Consider the following 23700-nt stretch of genomic DNA (forward strand, 5'->3'; position numbering starts at 1 on the left):
TTCATGAAAAACTGGATTTTTCAGAGATATGAATCGCAGCCTGATTGTCACAATAAACTGGAATAGGCTTCGGTATATTAATACGAAGATCAGTGAACAAATAATGTAACCATTGAAGTTCAGAAGTTAATCTTGCTAGAGAACGATATTCTGCCTCAGCAGAAGATAAAGAGATTGTTGGTTGTTTCTTGGATTTCCAAGAAATTGGGCTATTGCCTAGCATGGTGAAATAACCTGTGGTTGATCGTCTAGTAATAGGGCAGCCTGCCCAATCAGAATCTGTATAACCAACAAGAGATAAATAGCTAGTTGCAGAAAGAAAAATACCATGACCAACAGTTCCCTTGAGATAGCGAACGACACGATGCGCAGCATCCAAATGACCAGAACATGGTTGCTACATAAATTGACTCAGATAATTAACTGAGTAGGTGATATCAGGACGTGTGACCTGAAGATAAAGAAGTCGTCCAATCAATCAACGATAAATACTAGGATCAGGAAGAGGATCACCTGAACCTGGTAAAAGTTTAAGATGATGTTCCATAGGTGAAGGAGCAATTTTAGCACCCAAAAGACCAGAATCATAAACAATGTCAAGAATATATTTGCGTTGACAGAGAAAAATACCTTTAGGGGAACGAGAAACTTCAATACCCAAGAAATATTGTAAACGACCAAGATTTTTAAGAGAAAACTTGGATTCCAGTTTTTGTTTGAGGTCGTGAATTGCTGAGTCACTATTACCTGTAATAACAATGTCATCAACAAAAAACAGAACATAAATGGAAACATTACCGGAATGTTTAATGAAGAGAGAATAATCAGCACGAGACTGAGTAAATCCTTCATCAAGTAAGGCTGAAGAAAATTTAGCAAACCATTGACGAGAAGCCTGTTTTAGGCCATATAAGGATTTGTTAAGCTTATAAACACGAGTATCTCCCTTCTTCTGAATTCCTGGTGGGAGTTTCATGTAGATTTCTTCGTTAAGATCTCCTTGTAAAAAGGCATTATTAACATCCAATTGATGAAGAGGACAATTGTTAATGGCAGCAACAGATAATAAGACACGAACAAATACTAACTTTGCAACTGGAGCAAAAATATCATGATAATCAATTCCTTCTTGTTGTGTATATCCTTTAGCAACAAGACGTGCTTTACGACGTTCTATCCTGCCATCCGGCCGACATTTGGTTTTAAAAACCCATTTACATCCAATGGTTGTTTTGCCAGGGGGAAGAGTAGTAGTAGTGAAAGTATTATTATCTTTCAGAGCTGTATGTTCTTTTATTATGGCATCACGCCAATCTGTAATTTTGATGGCTTCCGTAAAATTTCTAGGTTCATCGTTAGTGATAACAGATGAGAGAAACGCACGATGTTGCGGAGTAAATTTATCAAAAGAGATGTAATTTGTAAGAGGGTAGAGAGAATTTGACTTACAATTTTGAACCGAACAAATGTAGTCATTGAGATGAGATGGTCGATGGCTTTGTCTAGAAGAACGCCGGAGAGGTTGACTGTCTGCAGTTGCATTGTCAATAGCGTTAGTTGCATCTGGTGTTGTTGAGCTAACATCAGGGGAAAGTGCAGTAGAAGCTGTTGGGACAAGACTTGGTATATCTGACGGAACTGTGACTGTAACGTCAGGAGAGGATGAGACTGTTGGCGGAACTGTTGCTGTTGGAGAATCAGCTAGAGATTCGTGTCGCGCAGGTGAAGGAGGATGAGTTGTAAGTGGAATATGGAGCTGTAATGAATCTGCAGGGTTATCGTAGTAAACAATTTCGGGTGGAGAAGTAGCCAGAAAATCATTAGTGGGAAGTTTAACATCTTTGAAAGGAAAACAATGCTCGTGAAAAACAACATCCCTTAAGACAAAGGTAGTCTTAGTTTCAATATTTAAAACAATATAGCCTTTGTGATTATGTGGATATCCAAGAAACACACTAGGAATTGCTCTAGGATCAAATTTAGAGGAAATTTTTGTGTTTCGAGCATAACACAAGCAACCAAACACTCTTAAGTTTTGATAGGTTGGTGGATGTCCCAATAGGACTTCATGCGGAGTTCTGTGTGAAAGAATGGAAGTTGGAATCTTATTAATTAAATAAGCTGCTGTTAAGATACACTCACCCCAGTAAGTGATAGGCAAATTCGCCTGAAAACGTAATGCTCTAGCTACGTTAAGTAAGTGGAGATGCTTACGTTCTACCACTCCATTTTGCTGAGGAGTAGATACACAACTACGTTGATGATGGATTCCTTTTTCAGCGAACCAAGTTTGTATTTCACGAGATAAAAATTCAGTCCCATTGTCAGACTGTACTCGTTGTAGTATAGATAAAAGAGGAATAGAATTATCTGTGGAAACACATGAAATTTGCTGTGAATATTGAGTAGCAACAAACATAGTGAAAAATTTGATAAACTTAAAGGTTTCGCTCTTAGCAGTCATAAGATAAACCCAAGTGCACCTGGAGAAATCATCCACAATGGTTAAGAAGTATCGTGCACCAGTAAGAGAAGGGGTTAAGAATGGTCCCCAAATATCGCAATGAATTAACTCAAAACAACGTTTAGATGAAATTTTATGTTTATTAAATGATAACCGACTTTGCTTAGCCATAGGACAAACATCACAGAAGTTCGAATTACTGGAATGAATATAATCAAAATTGCGACATAAAAATTTAAAACGTTCAAAGCTAGGATGACCTAGCCTACAATGCCAAACATCTAATGTGGCTTTATTACACAAGAATTTATGCGAAACTTGATGTTGCTGCTGGATTTGAAGGTGATACAATCCAGAGATGAAATTAGCCTGACCAATCACTTTCTGCGTGACTCGGTCCTGAAAGAAACAAACATTGTCGAAAAAATAAGCAACACAATTGATTTGGTGAGTTAACTGACTCACAGAAAGAAGGATGTGATGCACATTCGAAAGTTTAAGTGTGGGCGAGAAAACAACTTCGCCAATATGCTTAACAACGGAGAAAGAACCACCGGTAATTACATTTGAATTAAAGACTGGACAGGCATATAAGATGTAAAATATTGCAAAGAGTTACAGATGTGGTGTGTAGCACCACTGTCTATGAACCATGGATCAACAAAAGAGGTGGATAGAGTCATGCCAGCAAAATTGGCACGAGGTTCAATCTGTGCAGAATCTGGAGCATGGTTGATCAAAGCTAGCAGGCGAGCATATTGATCAACAGATAATGATGGAAGAGCTGGCTGAATGACAGATGTATCAGCTGGTATGGAAGTAGCAGCAACAACAATCTGCAGATTGTTGTTAGCTGGAGACAGAGAGCTGTTGTTGGTAGGAAATCCATGAAGACGGTAACATTTGTCTCGAACATGGTCGTGTCTGTTGCATTAGTCACATAGCAGATGCCGGCGTTTGTTCTGACTTGCTGTAGCACGAGAACTGGATGGGAAGTGACGATTCGAATTGAGAGCAGCAGCGTCAACGGTTGGCAGAGGAGCAACAGTTATGTTTTGTTGTTCTTCCTCCTGTTGAACCAGGTTGAAGATACGCAGTGCAGTAGGGAAAGGGTACATAGTCAGTATTTGACTGCGAAGATTGGAGAATCTGTCGTGTAGATCCTGCAAAAACTCAATGGAACACTCTCTTTCTAGCCTTTCCATCATGTGCTTGCCAGCACCACAAATACAAGCTTCCGTAGAAGCGACCAGGGAATCATACTGATCCCAAAGTGTTTTGATTTTTGTATAATAGAGTGAAACAGGCATGGATTCCTGTTTGATGGAAGCAATTGATGACTTAAAACGGAAAAGGATTGGAGCATTGGATGCACAGAACCTTACCTGCAAGTCTTTCCATATAGCATGAGAGTTAGGGGCATATAAGCAGCTAGCCCTGATGTCTGGTTGGCACGAGTTGAGAAGCCAACTGCCGACAAGGTCGTCACACCTTTTCCAGCATTGAAACTGCAATTCATCCTTTGGAGGAGGGAGAGATTCGTCAACGAAACCGAGCTTGCCCTTAGCATTCAGAGATTTAGTTATTCCCCTAACCCAAGAACCATAATTATCCCCCTGCAGAAGGGGAGAAGATAGCACTGTTGCAGGATTATCACTGGGGTGAATTATGTAAGGGTCTAGGGTTCTAGTATTCCCTAAAAAATTGATTGGGTTTCAGTGTTAGGTTGAATTGGACTGGAAGGGATTGATTGTTCTGAAGTTTCCACCATTGTGAGAAAGAAATCAGAGTTTGAAAAGAATAGCGGAAGAGATAAAGATAGGTCCTATGATGGATCAAGATGATACCATCAAAGATTCTAAGTTATTGGTTTAATGTCTCACAACTGTGCAGACTGTGATTTCATTCATCTGGTATTTATATGAGTACATACAGAGATACAAAGAAGCATTCAATCTAACCTAAACAGTAATTACGGGATTACAAGGTTGTTTACAACTTTGTCACAACAAATATGAGAACTGGAGACTCGGACTGAGCTGAAGACTTGCATCTGATGGTGGTTGTTGACTGTGTATTTGCGGCAAGACTTGGTTCAAGTGTTAGCAGTCGACTACTCAGCTGTGGCATGACATTTACACGTCCAATATACTTCCTTGAAATTTTGAGTAAGTTTGGTAGTAAGCCATGAAATTAATAGTTACGCTTACAACAATACTGATCTGACCGACACACACTGCACACATGCATTTCAGCAACCAACAATCTCATTTCCAGATTTGATAGTAAGATCTTTCGGGCATATTTGGTCTCAAATCACATCACTCAGTGTCACCAAAAATTATTTTTTGTAGGCATGTCGTTATGGAGAGAATAAAGAGGTATTTTCTCTCTTTCCGATTTCTAGTATGTTTTTCTTATGACTCAGAATGTTAAGAGAAGAAATTAGATAGAGGACAAAGAGAGTATGTGATAAAATAAATATAAAACTTTAAACTGCTGATCTAGAAGGAACCCAGATCAAGAAATTGATTTAAGAAATTACATAAAGACATGAAACCAAAGCCCATTGTTTGAAATCTTATGTAACACTAAAAACAACACCCATTAGAAATCACAAACTATATGCCTAGCGAAGCATTCAAAGTGAATTGATTCCACCTTGAGATCGATCGTCGTTGTACGCAAAAGAAAGAAATATAACTGTGATTCAATCCAATCCTTGCATGCAATTCACATTTCAATCAACATCTATGTAACCCCAAAATCTAAATTCAAAACCCCCACATTATTCAGACACTGTTGACGATAATATAAAATCGGTTAACGAAAGTAAAAGCACCCGTGACAATACTAAACCAACCCTATCTCATAAACATAACTAACTCCTGAGTTTTCCGCTAACATGGCAGACACAAACTAAAGCACATGTACATGTCACTTCTACAGAGGTTAACTGTATATAAGGTTAAAAAAGTCATTAAGTTGTAATCTTGGTTGAGCATTCTTAATTTCTGTTGTGCACTCATCTCGTCGTATTCTTTCACTTCTTATGTACACATTAGTTAAATTTCTAAAGCTAATGTTACATCAAACAAAGATCCTAACCCACTGTTTGTTCATGGATAAAACTCTCAAGGGATGCTCCTTACAAAGAACAGAAGGTCCAGATGGATGATCGTTACTTTAATTGTGAAGCTTAAAAAATGCTTTTAGCTGTACTTATTAATTATCTGCGCTTATTTCAAATCATTTGCATTACCCATTAAAATCACTTCAAAACTTGGTTATGACGTATTCCAAGAAAGTTTTAAATGTTGAGTTCATCATGATAAGGTTCAATTTTTAGACTTTTATTTCACGATTAAATTACGTTCCTTATTTGGACGGAAGATTTCGTAGGGATATTATTTTATATCGGATTTACATTTTGATTTTATCACTTATGGTTATACATGAAGGGGTATAGATATACAAAATTAGCAATAATTCAGCATTTTTCGTATTAATCAAATTATAACTAGCATAACTAACTAATGGGATACCGTTAGCATTTTTTGGGGTATATAAAGGAATATCCTCTTTTTAAAACACCAAAAATAGCAACAAAGAAACATTTACATGGTTGTAGCTAATCTGGTTCTGAATGCAAATTGACAAATTCAATAGAACTAAAAATAGCAAAGAGAAATGTTAGGGGGTGAGAGGAAGAAAGACACATGTTTAATTATAGAACCCTCAATCTCAGCATTACCTCTCATTTATTTCATGGAAATGCAACAATCTAGTGCCCCAATAGAACTCCTCATAAGCCTCGCTTACCGCTGTGTTGAACAATAACAGATTTAAACCTAAATTCTACCAGATCTTCTCATTATATATAAATCATTTCTTCTTCAAAACTAATCAAGTAACCTTGTTTGGAGGATTTTCTAAGCCATCTCCCACAAGCAAAAATAAAGAAAGAAAGAAGAAGATGGCAAAGTTTTCTTCTCTAGCTGTTGTCCTTCTCATTGGTGCTCTCTGCTTCTTATCAGTCGCACACTGCGATGACTTTCACGTCGAGGGAAAGATTTACTGTGACACATGCCGTTGTGGGTTTGAGACCAGAGTTAGTGAACCTATCAAAGGTAAATATCTTTAACCCTTAACAGAATGGTGATAGTTTTTTTTTTTTAATTTATTGAACAATTTTTGATCAAACCAAAATGTATTCCTAAATATCAATCTCTTTTTGGTTCGATCAAAAACGACCATATATTTTGGAGTTACAATCCGAGCTTCATGTCTATTTTTTGGGTGTAGGTGCCAAAGTGGGACTAGAATGCAAAAACAGAGAAGGTGGGCACGTTACTTTCACCGGAGAGGGTGAGACTGATGCGAGCGGTACCTACTCAATCGCAGTGAATGGAGATCACGAAGAAGATGTATGTGAGGTGATCACGAAAGAGAGCCCTGTCGAGGATTGTAACGTACCTGTTCAAGGACGAAGCCGTGGCCGTGTTGCTATCACTGCCAACAACGGTATTCCTTCTCCAGTTAGATATGTGAACTCATTGGGGTTCCTCAGGAAAGAACCACTTTCTGAATGCCCTAAAGTCATTGCTGAATTGGGTCTTACCCCTGAGGATATCAAGATAGAGTATATGTAATGAAATTATAAGTGGTTATTTTTATTTTTATGTATAATAATAAGGGTTTCTTTCTTTGATTAATGAATTAATCAAGCTTCCTTGAGTTAATCCAACAACGATAGATTATATGGCGATTTCTTAACAAATGTACGAAGATTAAGTCAATGCCATTATGTTTTCTTCTGCTACTAGTATTGGTTGGATGTAAAATTAATATCTGAATTAAAATTTTCTTTTTTGTATTTTCCGGTTAAAGATCCCGGCATATTTAGGGGCGACCCCAAAAGAATTAGGGGCGACACAAAAGACAAAATAGGGTCACCCAAACGTTAAATGTAGCTATCCCTTATCTCCCATTTTTTTAATGGCCAAACTACCCTTCACAATCGGTAGATAATTTTACAATCGGGAAGTTAATCCACAATTGGGAGTCAATTTAGTTTATATAGCTTCCGAATATAAAGTATCCCCAAAATAAAATTCTCTATCTTTTGAATTTTGATTATCCTATAATCGGTGGTAAATAAAGTTATCTTGACCCCCGATTAAATTAGACCTTTGGCAAAAACGCAACCATAATCGGTAGTGAATTTAGGTTATTTAACTCTCGAATATAGAGTAGCCCCAAAATTAGATTTTGCAAAAATTCTCTATTTTTTGAATTTTGGTTGAGCCTATAACCGGTGGTAAATGAAGTTATCTTGACTTCCGATTATACAATGGCTCTCTTTGCTGAAATCCTACCATAATCGGTAGTCAAGATAGTTCATATAACTACCGAATATAGAGTAGCCCCAAAATGAGATTTTGCAAAAATCCTCTATTTTTTTAATTTGGTTGAGCCTATAATCGGTAGTCAAAATAGTCGTATAACTACCGAATATAGAGTTGTCCTAAAAATGAGATTTTGCAATCGGTAGATAAAAAAAAAACTACCGATTATGAAGGGACGTATAAGTATTTTCAACCTATTTTGTCTTATTATGTCGCCCCTAATTCTTTCACGGTCGCCCTAAAGACGCCGGGTTAAATATATCATTTCAATTTAAATAAGACAAACTTCTCTGCTCTCCTCGTAACCTAATAAGTTCATTTAGAAAATATATATCCACTAACTGGATGACTGTTAAGTCTTATTAATCTTGAGAGAAAAATAATATGAGAGGAATCCAAAGAAGGTAAAACCGTAAAAGAAAATGCTTATTGCGTATTTTCTTCGATCTAGATACGTACACAGACATATTATCACAAGCTACGAACATGTGTAAACTAATCCACGAGCCACAGATAAATGACGAGGATGGCACAAATTTCTATCTTAGAACGGTTGTTACTAATGAAAGATGGAGTTCAAACTTTATATGGGAACATATGAATGGGATGAACTGCGAGCGTAAACAAGAATTCTTCGGCCGCCAACAACCAGAGCTGCAATATACTTCATGAAACTATTGCCATAATGACACAACTCAAAGGACCTCATCGATTCAAAAGCAACAACAACTCCAAGGTTGTCTATTCTTAATTCTGCCATCTATTTGATTTGTTTCAACAGAATGACCGATATTCCCGGGGGATTTAACCAAACCGAGCTTTGATGATCACATGAACATCTATTTGATTTATATTGTTTTCTAAAGAGGAAGCTGGCTAGCTAGTGAGCAGGAAATCATGATGAGCTAGCTAGGGTTATGCATTCCTATACGAAAATCAAATTTAAATGATAAACGTGACACTGTAGGAAAAAAACAACTGTATTGGTTTCCTCAAGATCCTCAGACTCTAGGCACATATATATATACACCTTGAACTTGCAATGAAACTCTAATTCATCAAAAGCACCAGTAGTAATATTCATGCATGCTAAACTAACTCAAATAATATTAAGCTGCAGGTATGAAGGTTTCTCGCAAGCTACATGAAAAGTATGTACTTGAGTGAGTGAAGAAATCAACTTGCAGTTGCATATTTCATGTGGATCAAAAGAAACTTGCACCATACACTAGCTATATAGTAACCACCTTAATCATGTAATATCAGGAAGAGAGAGTTGATCTTGAAACACATATATAGCTAGACAAAATATAACAAGACTGTGAAATTAGGTCAGCATGCATCAGCAAAAGGATTTGCGATCGATCTGTAACCAAACTAATTAGATTTCTTCAAATAAAATACAGCAACACAATTAGCACAGATAGTATCATATATATCAGCTAGCTAGCTGACTAGCTAACTAGCTACGAGGATAATATATATGTAAATATTTTAACTGAGAAATACTAATGAAAACTGAAAACAGCTGAAAACAATTATAAGAAAATTATGATGAGATACACATATATCTATAAGCACAAAATTAAAAGAAACTACACATATAATATATATGTAGTAGTAGACAGTAGTAGTAGTGGTGGTGGTGATTTTTTTAAATCATTTGTTGCTTGGTGATCGAGCAAACAACCGGACCGAGATGCTTAATTCCCCTCAACAAGAAAGAGATCAAAGAGCGCATATACTTGTTGTAACAGTACTGAAGAGAAGAAGACGGAGAACAAGAAGAAAGGAAAAATATATAGAAACCTTACTTTTACGTTCCTATTCATGATAAAGAACCCATCTTGATTTTCTTCTCATGATCTCCTCTTTTTCTTGTTTCTTTCGTGTAGTTCCTTGTCTTGTTCTTGTTGTTGTTGTTGTTGTTAATGGAGTTCTTGGAGTTAATGGTGGTTGTGGTTGTGGTGGAGGGTGATAAAGGAGGTAAAGATGAGGAAGTAATGATGATGAGTGAGAGGATGAGATTTTCACTACTACAACAACTACTAACTCAAGTAAAGATGATGATGAAGAAGAGAAGAAGAGGAAGTCATGAGATGAGGAAGACATGATGATTGCAGTTGAAATGAGGAGGATAATCCAAGGTATTGCGTGCAATCATCTATCTCTTTCTCTCACCCCACATGGTGAGAAAATTATGACGAAACCCACGATACTATCTTTTTTGTGCTTCTGTAGTTCTTCATAGAGAAAACAGATTTCTTTATTAAATGAAAATAAAGGCTGTATTATTTTTTTGTGTAGGTATTGTTTTGCGAGAGAATGAAAGCTTTCTTGGGTTGGGATAAAGCAATCTGGCAGTACTGGTTCTGGTAAGCATGTAGGAGAAAAAGAGAATAGGGTTTGGGAAAGAACTTTATGAATATGAATGGGCACTCTGTAAAGGTATTTTTTCTATAAGAAATTCCTTCCTTTTGTCATAGAATATCATTAATAACCAGAGGCAAAGTATTTGATAATTAATCAATTCATAATTTCATATCATATTTAAACTTGTTTAAACAGTAATAGCAAATGGAGTATATATCTTATAGGAAATGAAAGGACCCCCTACATTTGGAGGATGCACATCCAAATGAGCAAGACAGAAGTATTACACCAACACCCCTTTGATGGTGTCTTCACAGACAGCCACGTTGTGACGCTGTGAATGATAAAGCGCTAGTAGATGGTATAGCGCAAGGTTGTTTTAACATTTGGCCAACGATAAAAACGATCAATAGATATAAATTTTCAGCGAAGTAATTTCGCACTAAAATAATTATTTTGCGGGGAACTAGTTCCCCTGATTGACACAGTTGGTTCTCAGTTTGGAGCACCATAAGAGTCAAGACTTAGGGTTATACAGTAGTCGTGGTCGATGTTTCTCTAAACAATCCTTATGATCATGTCATACAGCATTAAAGTCAGATATAGCCATCTGTTTTACTACACTTCTTGTACAACTTTCGTCTCCTACTTCAAGCATTGATGGAGCAAAGCACCCATGGATCGTGTTTTCGATTCAGCAGGACATGATCGTGGGCAGATCCTTGGATACATGGAGCTCCATAATTACCCTGAAAAAGTACAACAGTTAAAAAAAAAAAACAAAAAAAAACAAGACAAAAATGCTGGTTGTCTCCTCCAAATTATATTTGACTCTGAAAAAGTATAACAGTTATACAAAAACCAGCTTTATTTTGTTATTTATTCTTACTTTGAGAAGCACACTGTTTTTTCTGTTTACAAACCAGTCAATACTCATGCATTGTAAAAAGAAAGCTCATCCTAAAGCATGTTTTTTGAAAGGCCTTAAGATTTAACATTAGATCAAAAGCTCACTACTTCCTTTCCTTCTTTACAGAAGTATATAAATTAGATTCATATCTTTAGTCAGCCCTAGTACTCATCACACATCACAATCAAATGGTTATGGGTACAAGAATCCACCATCAAATTCTCTTTTTCAAACATTGAATTGACAATAGAGTTTTGGCTTCAATAGGGTAAAAGAATGTCTTCTAAAGTAAGGTAAAAAAATTGTTTGGTATCAAAATGGTCTACACTTTAATGATGAATGATATTGATTTGATATGTAGTTGTAATACAACTAACCTTCTTCTTTCACATGGCAAACATAAAACAATGCTGATTCAATATTTCATGGCTATAGTCATTTGTGTTGCCTAAATTTGATGAGGTAGGATCCCACGAAATTTCTATATGCAACTACTCTACTACAAAAACCTGACTTCATAGTGTGCAAAACTATACATCAAAAGAATTTTATTGAATGATTGCTGTTTATTCCCTACTTGGAAAGACCTATTAAAATGAGTGGGACTCGCAGTATGGTATAACAAAACTCATCAAATGGATGAGAGATAGAGACCAGAGAGAATATAATACGGTACAGGGTCTGGCACAAAGAAAGTTTGTCTATCAGGTATTGATACCAATCAACAGTACATTTTGGTGAGAATCTCGGAGACTGGGCAAACGTCTTGTTCAAAGCTAACATGCGTAGTCAGAAATTGATATGATACTCTCACTCAATGTTGCACCAATGTTGTTCACTTGGCTAGGCCATTGGATGGAATCAAGACTGATATAATGTGCGTCATCCAGAGATAGTCCAAGGGAATGCATCCAAACCTGGCAACAGCCAAGTAATCCGACTGAAGGTTGTTCACACTGAGATGATAAACATACAGGACAAATTAATGTTGAGAATCTCTGTAAATAATAGACAAGTAGCAGCTCAGTTATCATAAAGGAAATCTGAAACCCTAAACTTAGATTACTTTGTAGCCATTGGTTAAGGTGGCAGAGTAGCATTCAAACAGTCTAGTATCATCACTACAGGAGAATATTCTAAAAGTTTGCCGACTCCCACCACATTATCATCTTGCCATGGAATAGTGAAGTTGTGGTCCTTTACTAGTTTTCTACAAAATTCAGCAAAAGATAAAACTGGAAAATGAAAGTAGAGATTTGAATATACACTCCATTGCTTTTCCATGTAACTTTCTTACATTGCTCCATTTGGACCCACAATACATGATCCTAGGAATAATTCTCGTTTTGACTTCGCTAACTCACTCTCTGAACAACAGTGAACACATCCGCAGCACAGAGGTTCATATGATCATGGCATAGTTTAATGTTTTCTTTTCTGTTGTGGGTATGTCACCCATGGTAAAAAAAAAGGGTGACCAAAATCGAACTTGGACACCTTATAGGAATAATTCTCGTTTTGACTTCGCTAACTCACTCTCTGAACAACAGTGAACACATCCGCAGCACAGAGGTTCATATGATCATGGCATAGTTTAATGTTTTCTTTTCTGTTGTGGGTAATGTTTTCTTTTCTGTTGTGGGTATGTCACCAAAATCGGACTTGGACACCTTATAAGCACAACAAAGACACTGGTAGATACAAGCATGAAGAATGGCACTATTACCTTTTCAATTGAGGAACAGATTCATATCTTTTAAGTTGCTTCTTTGCTACCTGCCAGTCCACATTCGAGCCTAATCGCAGCCATCAGCTCAGGAGAAACTACATTCTTATTACGAGCAAATCTGCCTGACGACTTTTTTGAATATGCTTTACCCTTTGTAACTCCACCTCGAGGATCCTCTCCTCCCTCTTCCCATCCCCTGTATAGTATTACTTTGTTAGGCTCTTGGGAGACCATTACAGCACCTGTTGCTTTCTGCAAACAAGAAAGGAAGGAGTCAAAGCTTGCTTTCAGAAAATTCTTTACAAAAAAAGTGCCTAGAATTGCTTTAAGGTTCACACACATACCTCCAGCTTGAAAACCAATTCTTGAATGGAAGTCCCCTTGGCTCTTCCTTTGACATTCACTATAGCAAGAGCATTTTTCTGGAAGTGTGTCTTGATTGCCTTTGCAACACCTGTGACGACGTTACTCCTCCCTGATTTGCGATTATATTATTTTCAATCAGTGTACTTAATGAGAGGATGCAAATATGGCTTCGTGGACGGATTTAAGAAAAGGAATGCCTATGAAGAAAACTTTGTGATATCCCAATGTTAATATCTCTTTTCCAGGAACGGAGGGAGTATTTAACTGGCCCTTGACGATGCAGCCCACTTGGCTAATCGTGAATCGTAAATGTAGTCGTGTAAGAATATCTAATAAAACAGATAACATATTATTCCCTAACTAATGCATACTTGTTGGCTATGAATATTCCTAAGCCAGAATGACAATTCAAAATTGCATTTGGGATTGTAAATGAACTCCTGTAACTATATTTAACAAAATGTCAATTAAGAAGGTGAATTGTTTTCCCCTGCTAATGTGCTTCTTGAACCGTATAAAGATTTCCAACTTAGAAGTATTACATCTACAACTACATGCAAGATTTATTGTATCAGAAACCCCATAACAAGAGAACGTCTAACTATTAAATACTGGAGTATCTGAAAGGTGACTTCGCTCTAATAACTATTGAGGTGGAGTTTATGAAACAGCTGGATAAAGAACTCTGCAAAGGATCATAAGATACGATAATGAATTAGTAGTTACCAATTGCAAGAACAGGACGCCTTTTCATTGTCAAAGCCTGCTTTCTTAAAATCAGCCTCTCTCGGTTGGAAAGGGGCTGTGCTCTAAAACGAACTCCTTTTGAACCCCTTTGTTCTTTGTCTCCCTGAACTGATGATTCAAGTTGATTTTTCCTTAGTTCAACTGACGATTCCACAGACTCTGGCTCAGAAGCATGACCCTCAGCTTTATCAGTGATCACACATGCTGCATCACCTTGTAACTGGAATAGGCATAAGTATATGAATTGGAATTATTCTTTTTTGCTATGTATTTGCTGATATAATAGTCCATGTATACATGAACCAGAATATAGCCATCTAGAAAAGACAGTAGGGAATTGATGAACATATTAAGAATGATTTAACATTACCCGTACATTCCCACGGAAAGAATCTTCATGGATTCTTTCCAACTTTTCTTGAAAGTTTACAGAATGGATTTCTCTAACCACTTCTTCAGGCTTAGATTCTAGGTCAGTATTATCAAATTCTTCATATTCTGGAGTGTAGTTCATCAGTTTTTCCAGATGAGTGTCTTCTTCAAGGTCATCCATTAGCTGGTCCGATGGCAAGGAAGTTAAATAAGATACATGAGCTTCCATAGCCTTTGGAGTCCATGCAGACAAGAAAATGCACATGTTAATGGTACAGGAACCCACAAAATGTTACACCATAGAATGAGACCGACAAATGAGAGAACGAATACACAAAATTAGTGGATCTAAATGTCAGGTTTATTTATGTTAGGTACATGGAGGATAGGATTGTGCGAAATTGCAGCATATGAGTACAGACGTGTCTTCCAACTAACACAAGTGCATTTTCAAGATGCAGTTCATACCTTAGGGCTGTCAGTAAATTCCACTGAACCAGCATTCTTTTGAATTTGGGGTTTTACAACTGAACCAAGGTTGTCACTGGTTTCAAACTAGGTAGTTTCTCTTTGTTTTTCAGTTGACACATGGTTTATTTCCAAGTCTTCTGACTCTTCTTTGACCTGACTCACCTGAGCCACTTCAAACTGGGTTCTCTCTCTCTGTCGTTCTGTTAATGGCTCATGGTTTATTTTGCAGTTTTCTAACTCTTCTTCAACCTGAGTCATCAATATTGCATGAATAACCTGTAAATTATGTTTCTAGAAACGGATGCGAACAACATCGAAGAGATAAATTGAATATAGACAGAAAATGAGTTTCAACTCACCAACTTAACTTTCAAGTCGTCAATGTTCTGGGCAAGCTTCAAGACATGAAGCTTCAAAGACTACAGAAATTAAAGAACCGAGGTAAGAAATTTGACAGCAAAGACTCTGACTATATGTATAATATATACTGTATAACTTTAAAATAGGAACATAAGACATCAAAAGAAAAAAGCTCACCTCGCAACGCTGTGCTTCTAGAGAGCGCTTCATTGCTTGTTTTTTATTTAGGAGTGTCTGAGGTCTTAAATCAGCAGGGCGCTGGTAATTTTTCCCTCTGTACACAATTATTGCATAACCCCTATCTACTCTCTCCACCGCCACTAATATTCCACCACTTTCAGCTTCTAATGTCTTTGCTACACCATGAACATCTTCACGTCCCCTGGCACTAGCCATTATCTTCACAAGCTCCCTATACTTCCAGTGAAGATGCATATTTTCAATGGTCCCATCAAAAACTCCTCTTCTTCCTGAATTAACAAACGATAGCTTATCAGATGGACCGACTGATATGTCTTTATCAAAACAAAGAAGGGAGAAAGCATATACAAACTAAAACTTAAACAGCAGTGGATCAAAATATGATCCATCTCAGTGGAAGATGTTAGTTGTTCTGATGATTTGGGCAGGGTTTGGATTACTTACCCAACAATAAGAACGGCTTCATCCTCAACCCAACCTTCTTCAACATGTATCTTTCTTCTTCTGTAATACCCTCTCGATCTACTTCTGGTTCTCCCGCCTCTGCTTATCTCTCTAACTTGGCTAGAAGCTTTTCTGCCTTCTCCTTCTTTGCTAACACCTGTTAAGCAAAAACGTGCCACGGAGAACATTGTTAAATTTTGATTTAATTAGGAACTGTAACTGAGCACCTTGAAGTAGTCTCATACCGTGAACAGCTTAGAGCTTGTGTTTTCCATAACTGCGTTTGTTGACTTTGGCTTCCTTTCCTTTCGGACACTCTTCTCATGGAATTCACCAGAAGAAGTAGAATTCTCTGCCTTGGAGGCAGGACTAGGACTTATCTCAGTGGATGAGTGTTCATGTGTCGTGTGTTTATCTCTATGAATTCTGGGCTTTCTTCGATCTTCTATGGCTGTAGAAACTGCAGGTGGCAGAAAATCTTTTCCTCTGTAGAGGGCAATGAATTCCTTGTCTCTAGATAGAAGTGTTCCTCCAGTCAGCCGCTGCAAGAGTGGACTTCCGAATAAATAGATGGCTGTGAAGAAAATTTAAACTTATAAATGAGTTGGATATAACGCCTTATTGGCTTATTCATTCAGATACAGCTTCATAATCATAACTACTCTGAAAACATATAACATCCCACAAAAAGTAACAAGAACCGCAATATCCTACATAACAATAAGAATGGACTCCATAATACATACCTTTAACTCTTCAGCCATCATCAAACTATTAGTGTTCTGGACTCCTCTCTTCACAGCAATTTTGGCGATCTCACATTTTTCCCAGAGTTTCACAATTGAAGCAGCCAATCCCTGAAGGTTCTTGTTTCTCCCTGAGAAAAAGGGAATCCATTAAAGAAATATTAATTAGATAAAGAATGGATACCTAAAGGAGAGGGGGGGGAAAAAGATATAGACTAACCCAGGGCGAAATGGCATGGTAAAGGGCGACCAAGTCTCCTTAAAATGGTCATCTCATCATCAGTTAGCTTGGGCTTTATCCCATATGGAAGAAGGCGAAAGGGTCTCCGGTAACCAGGGACAATAGCCGGTAGAAGATCAGCATCAATGGGTAATGGCTCAACTCCCCACCAGTCAATAAAACGTGGGCCAAGTCCATCCAACATACGGTCAGCTTCTTCTAGAATCTGTGCTTCACCAGGCAGTAGAAACCGCACTTTATTTGGAGAACCAACACCTTTCACTAATGCTTTGCCTGCCTCTCTGTTGGACACAATTGGTAAACCAGATTTTACACTGTCTGTGCAGACTAAGTTTGTCGCTTTATCGACAGTAACTCCATCGTTCCCATTAGGTAATGAGACTAACTCATCACCAGAAGTGTCATCTATGGTGTTTGTAGTCAGGAAATACGGATATACGTAATTGGCCCCTCTGTATAAGATAATAATACTCCCAGACCTCCAGACAACCAAACCTCCAGTTTTTCTCTGCAATGCCAATATAAGACATCATATAAGAGCAAGTTCCTTCAAAAGGGAAGATAGCCGACCAATGAACCTCAAAAACTGTAATAAACTTGTTCCACACTTTCAGAAATATATCCAAGCGAAGGTAATAAAAGAGCACACCGGTATTTATACTTCCATTTTGATGAATATACAAAACAATACTCCAGCAAACAAATAATTTACGCATTTCTCCCCAAAACATCATAAATATTAAAAGAGGATAATTCAAACTCAAACACGAACTTAGCACTGGCGATTTCCACCTACCACATTTTTCACTACAAACAATATTATGAACTAACACTACAGTGAAAACCACAATTTCAAATTGTATTAACTTGTATTTCTTATCGTATCGAGTTTTTGAAGATGCATAATTTAAAGAAAACTAACAGACACAATTTCAAATTGAACATAATCATAAGTTAAACCTAATAAACGCACAGAAAAGGAAACGTTTACCTCCAATAAATCATGAGTCCTCTTCATATTCAACTTACTAAGATCCTCACACTTAATCTTAACAACTTCTGACCTTCTCCACCTTTCATGAATTCCATTCACAATCCCTTCAGTAATCCCAGCAACCCCAACCTTCAACTTCTTCTTCAACTCAACCCCAACTTTCCTAATCCTTCTTAATTCATGTTGAGGAATAGTCAGCTCTGCCAATGTCGGTACTTTCTCTTCTCTCAGCTTCTCGTTTTCATCTCTTTCTACTCTTCTCTCCTTCACAACTTGTCTTTTCAATTCCCTAAACCTCGATATCGCATTTCCCGAACCCGGTCTTGGTACAGGGTTTTCAGGTGTACTCCAACTAGTATCAATGGTATAACCAACGCGTTGTTTAGGTAGATTTTGAGTGAACGGAAGGAATATCTCTCCGGCTGTACCAGTATGATTATTGATTTTGTGTTCTGGGTTTTCCTTATTTTCTTCAATGTATCCAAGATTACGAAGCTTTTCTGCGATTCTTTCGATTGCTGTTTTACTGACGGTTTCTGCTTTGGTAGCAATGGAAGTATTAGAGGAATTTGTAACCAAGGGTTTTGAGAAATTAGGGCTTGTTTTGCTGGATTTTGAAAACAGGAAGAGATTTTGGGATGAACTTAGCGTGTTAATTGGGAACGGAGATGATAAATGGTACTGATGAAGCAACATTTGAAAAATGAAAATCTAGGGTTGTGTTTTCCGTTTCGTGTTTTAGATTTTGGGGATTGAAAAGATAAAGCGGTAAACAAAATCCCACTCCACTCTCCAATGGCGGGAGCTGCACTTTGATACAGTTTGGTGTATCAAATTTTGCATCTTAGTGACACGTGTCATTAGTGGTTCCCTTGTTTTCTTTATTTTCTGACAAGTACGGCCCATCCGCGAGTTATAACCCCAAAGGTGTCACATCCATGCACAAAAACTTCACCAAAACAAAATGTTCACAAAAACCCCATTTAACATAAACTGTCTACATTACCCTTCTATTATTTAAATCACCCCAACAAAAACAAAAATCAACCCAATCTTTAAATTTTATTATATTATCACCACGAACAACAACCCACCACCAGCAACACTACCACCGCCCGTCGTCGCCGCCGCCACCGACCACCTTCGCCGCCGCCGCCACCGACCACCTTCGCCGGCTCTACCGACCATCACCGCGCCACCACCAGAAAAATGATGAAACCAAAAATTGGTTTCACCAAAATTGGTTTCATCATAAAAGAAAGGAGAAAGAAGAAGAAAAAATGAAACACAATAAGATGAAACCTTCCACCACCGTCAACTGCACCGCCCCCATCGCCACCACAACCATAATCTCCACAATCACCACTACCATTACCTCCTTAACTAAGACTACTTTCAACAAAAAACAATCCACAATAAGATGAAACCTACCACCACCGTCAACTGCACCACCCCCATCGCTGCCACAACCACCAGCGCCACAACCACCACTACCATTACCCCCTCAACTACAACCAGTTTCAACAAAAAATAATACACCTGTATCCCACCATCAAAAATTGGCTTCACAGATATTAATATTCAACAAAATGAAAAAAATACGATGAAACCTAATTAGGTTTCATCAACTTCAGCCAATTCATTACACTTTTAACAATGCAGACATACACCTCTTTAATTGTAACCCATACCAGTCCTTTATGCAACACCTGAAGCTCAACTACAACTCTCATTGCATTAGCACCACCCTTACTCAGTTAATCCATTCTTTATCACTTCCATAACTTCAGTTAAGGCCACCACTACCAACAAAACTTCTTCATCAATACCTGGAGTACCAGTACCAGACCCTGCTATACACATTCTCCCAATTCATACACAAATATAATCAAAACCACCATTGTACATACAATCGAAACCACATATTGTCATTTCACCAACATAACTTCAATGATGAAACCAAACATGCCGTCTTCCAAGTCAGACCGAATAAACTAGACAAAAATCAGGTGAAACCAAAATTTGGTTTCATCATAAACTTAATTTTCATCATTAAAATCTTTGGTTTCATGACAGAAAATAGGCAAGTTTATGATGAAACCAAATTTGGTTTCATCATTAGTTTACTGTTTTCACCAACCAAAACTGTCAGAATTTGATGAAACCAATTTTGGTTTCATCATAAATCTGTCATTTCCCAATACAATATTGATTTCGACTTTAAAGATGTATCATCATTTGCTGGTGATAAAAACATCATAAGGTGGTGGTGGTGATTGTAGAGGATTGAACGAGGAGGCGGAGGTGATGTTGGGAGCGGATCTGCAGGTACTGGTGTTGATTGTAGATGAGGTGTTGTTGGTGGCCGATTTGAAGGTATTGGTGGTGGTTTTAGATGATAAAAGGAGGAGGTAGAAGTAGTTTTGGTGGCGGATCTGATGTACTGGTGGGAAAAACAAAAATAAGAGGAGGCGGTGTTGTTGATGGAAAATCTGTAGACGGAGAAGAAGAAGGTGATGATGGTGTTAATGGAGGAGAAGGAGGTGATGATGGTGTTAATGGAGGAGACGGAGGTTCTGTTGGTGGAGGATCTGGACACATCGGTTGGTTTGATGGTGGCGGATCTACTGTTGGTGATAGATCTGAATAGAAATAGAAAAAAAAGAGACGAAGGTTTCGTGGAGGAGACGAAGGTGTTGCTGGTGGTGGTGACGGAGGTGTTGTTGTTGGTGGTGACGGAGGTGTTGCGATGGTGTTCATGGAGAGATATTTGTTGTTGCTGGTGTTAATGGTGGTGGGGAGATGAAGACCGCATAAATAGAAAAAAGAAAGGAGAGAAGAAGAAGAAGAAGAAGAAGAAGAATAAGAAGAAGGTAAAAAGGGTATGTTTGGCTTTTTTTAAAGTAATAAAAACTAAATTTGCACATTATTATTTGACGTGGAGTTTTTGTGTCACTTTTTAATTAAATGGTTTTCATTTATTAAAAATAATATGGCTGGATTTTTTGTACCACGTGTTTGGTCACCTTGGTTTTATTTGACTAGTTTTGTTTAGATTTTGGGGATTGAAAAGATAAAGCGGTAAACAAAATCCCACTCCACTCTCCAATGGCGGGAGCTGCACTTTGATACAATTTGGTGTATCAAATTTTGCATCTTAGTGACACGTGTCATTAGTGGGTTCCCTTGTTTTCTTTATTTTCTGACAAGTACGGCCCATTTGCTGGGCAGCGGGATGGAAATTTTTTTGATCTCGCGAGTTCGAAGTTGAGTTCCCAGCTCCATAACCGTAAGATGTAGTAGATATGACATCAAAGAATTGTTTCGAAGCATGATAGAACGGTTGTGAATGATGCTTGGCTCTACAAATATGAAAATTGAAGGTGTAAGGCTTTGCCTAGAATCTGCTCGGATCATTCTCCTTTTTTTGGGTTTGCTTTTGAGAATTCTAGGCCGACTAGGGCGCCTTTTAGAATTCAGAAGATGTGGCTGTCTCACCCAAGTTTTATGCGGCTGGTCGAAGAGAGTTGGAATGTGAGGCTTGATGGTGCGCCTCCTTTTATGTTCACGGCCAAGTTGAAGAGGTTGAAGGAGGCGTTGAAGATTTGGAATAGAACTGTTTTTGGTGAAGTTCAATTTCGTTTGAAACAAGCTGAATTAAAGTTTGAAGCCGAGAATGATCTTTTGGATTTTGATCACGGTAATGAATTGCAGTTTGTGAAGGTTGCGGATGCTAAGAAAGATGTTGATGATGTGAGAACGGAGTCGGCAGTTATGCTTAAGATGAAATCAAGGGTAACTTGGTTGGAAGATGGAGATCAGAATACCCGATTTTTTTATAATAGCATTCGTATGAGAAGGAGTCAAAATACGATCTCAGAACTTAAGATTTCAACTGACACTACTTTGTTTTTGTAGGATGAGATAAAGGACTACATTGTAAATCATTATCAAGCCAAATTCAATGGTGGTGATGTTAATATTGATCCAAGGTTGTTTGATGTTGAACATGAGATCATAAGTGCCGCTGAAAGTGCTTTCATGGATGCTATTCCGTCTTTGGAGGAGGTTAAAGAATCGGTTTTTGATTTGGGAGCGGATTCTGCGCCTGGCCCGGATGGCTTTATAGGTTCTTTCTATAGACAATGCCGAAACATTATTTCTAAAAATCTTTTTAATGCCATTGCAAACTGTTGGGCTATGCGTAACCAATGGCATTAATTCAAGTTTTATAGTACTCATTCCTAAAAATAGCAAATCTGATGCTATCAAGGATTATAGGACGATTGGCTTGAGTAATTTTTTTCTTCAACATCATCACAAAGATTATGGCTACCAGGCTTGGTACGGTGCTTAATAAGTTGATTTCTGAAGAGCAAGTGGTTTTTATGAAGGGTAGGAATATTCATGAAAATATAGCTTTGGCGTCTGAGTTGATCAATGAGATTAGCACGGAAAGGAAACATGGTAATGTTGGCCTCAAACTGGATATTTCCCAAGCTTTTGATACGGTTAGTTGGGAGTTTATTAATGAAGTTTTTAGGCAATATGGTTTTTCCGAAAATTGGTGTTCATGGATCTTTAGTATTCTGAATTCGGATCGGATTTCTATTATGATAAATGGCAGCCCTGAAGATTTCTTTAGTATCTCTAGAGGTTTGCGTCAAGGTGATCCTCTTTCACCTTTGATTTTTGTTCTTATTGAAGTTTAAGCCGCAATCTCTCTAAATTATTTGCAAGGCGAAGCATGCATACTATGGTTAGCAAAAAAAGGTGTGGCCCCTACGCATCTTCTATTTGCAGACGATATTCTTATTTTCTGCAGAGGTAATCTTCACAGTTTGCAAAATTTGAAGAGTATGCTGGGAATGTACCAACGTGCTTCTGGCCAATACGTAAGTTATGCCAAAAGCAAGTTTTACTATGGAGGTGGCACTGGCTCTCGTGCTCTTGCTATAGCTAATTATTTGGGAATAGAAAGAGCCTTTTTTCCGGATTAATACTTGGGAATTCAATTGAAGCTTGGTATTGTTCGTCACATTCATGTTTGTCAGGTGGTGGAGAAAATTATGGACAAGTTGGCCGTCTGGAAAGGTAAGCTTTTATTCTTTCAGGCCAGACTTTTGTTGATTAGATCAATGATATATAACTATGTGCTTCATTCCATGGATGTTTACAAATGGCCATGCACGATTATTAAGCAGGTTGAGAGGGCCATCATAAATTTTTTATGGTCGGGTGATGCTGAGAAACGTAAATATTTTACGGTTCTTTATGATGATTTGTGTTTCTCGAGGCGTGAAGGTGGGCTTGGCCTTAAGAAGTTGTTGGATGTTAATAGGGCTATGCTTATGAAGTTGTGGGTTTCTATTCGAGACTCAGACAAGATTTGGGCCAGATTATTGAGGGCGAAATACTTCAAGTTAAATGGCAACTTGATTGATTATAAATTGGGTTCCTCAGTTTTTCCAGGAATCAGATGGGTCTACAACTTTGTGCAATCGCACACTCGATCAATTATAGGTAATGGTACTAATACTTCCTTATTTTTTTGATAATTGGTGTGGGGATTTTTCTATTGCGAAGCGGCTTGGAATAGTTTCCAAAGGCTCTAATGATTTTACGGCAAAGGTGAGTGATATTATTATTGTTGGTGTTTGGGCCATACCTCCTCGCGTGAGGGATTTGATGAATCGTTGTAATATTGATATTGAAAATCTGCCGCTTATTGCCGGTGTGGATGATTATAAAATCTAGGATTTGGACAGCAAGGGCGTTTTTTCAGTCAAGTCTGCAAAGGCTGTTATTAAGGCGCCAGCTGAAATTTTGCCTATTGCGACTCTGTTCACTAGGCAGGTTGTACATCCTACTTTG

At 37.8% G+C, this 23700-nt stretch overlaps 1 protein-coding gene and 1 pseudogene across 1 annotated transcript; one reads left to right on the forward strand and one right to left on the reverse strand.

The window, feature by feature from the left end:
* Window positions 1-6333: 6333 nt before the first annotated feature.
* On the forward strand, window positions 6334-7289 carry LOC113343681 (olee1-like protein). Its single transcript, XM_026587807.1, has 2 exons — window positions 6334-6594; window positions 6770-7289. Exons 1-2 carry the CDS (start codon window positions 6441-6443, stop codon window positions 7114-7116), a joined length of 501 nt encoding a protein of 166 aa, XP_026443592.1. The 5' UTR covers window positions 6334-6440; the 3' UTR covers window positions 7117-7289.
* Window positions 7290-11668: 4379 nt separating this feature from the next.
* Window positions 11669-18585, reverse strand: LOC113343730 (annotated as a pseudogene).
* Window positions 18586-23700: the final 5115 nt, after the last annotated feature.

This window comes from Papaver somniferum, unplaced genomic scaffold, assembly GCF_003573695.1.
Source record: "Papaver somniferum cultivar HN1 unplaced genomic scaffold, ASM357369v1 unplaced-scaffold_65, whole genome shotgun sequence".
In the NCBI taxonomy this organism is placed as follows: Eukaryota; Viridiplantae; Streptophyta; class Magnoliopsida; order Ranunculales; family Papaveraceae; genus Papaver; species Papaver somniferum.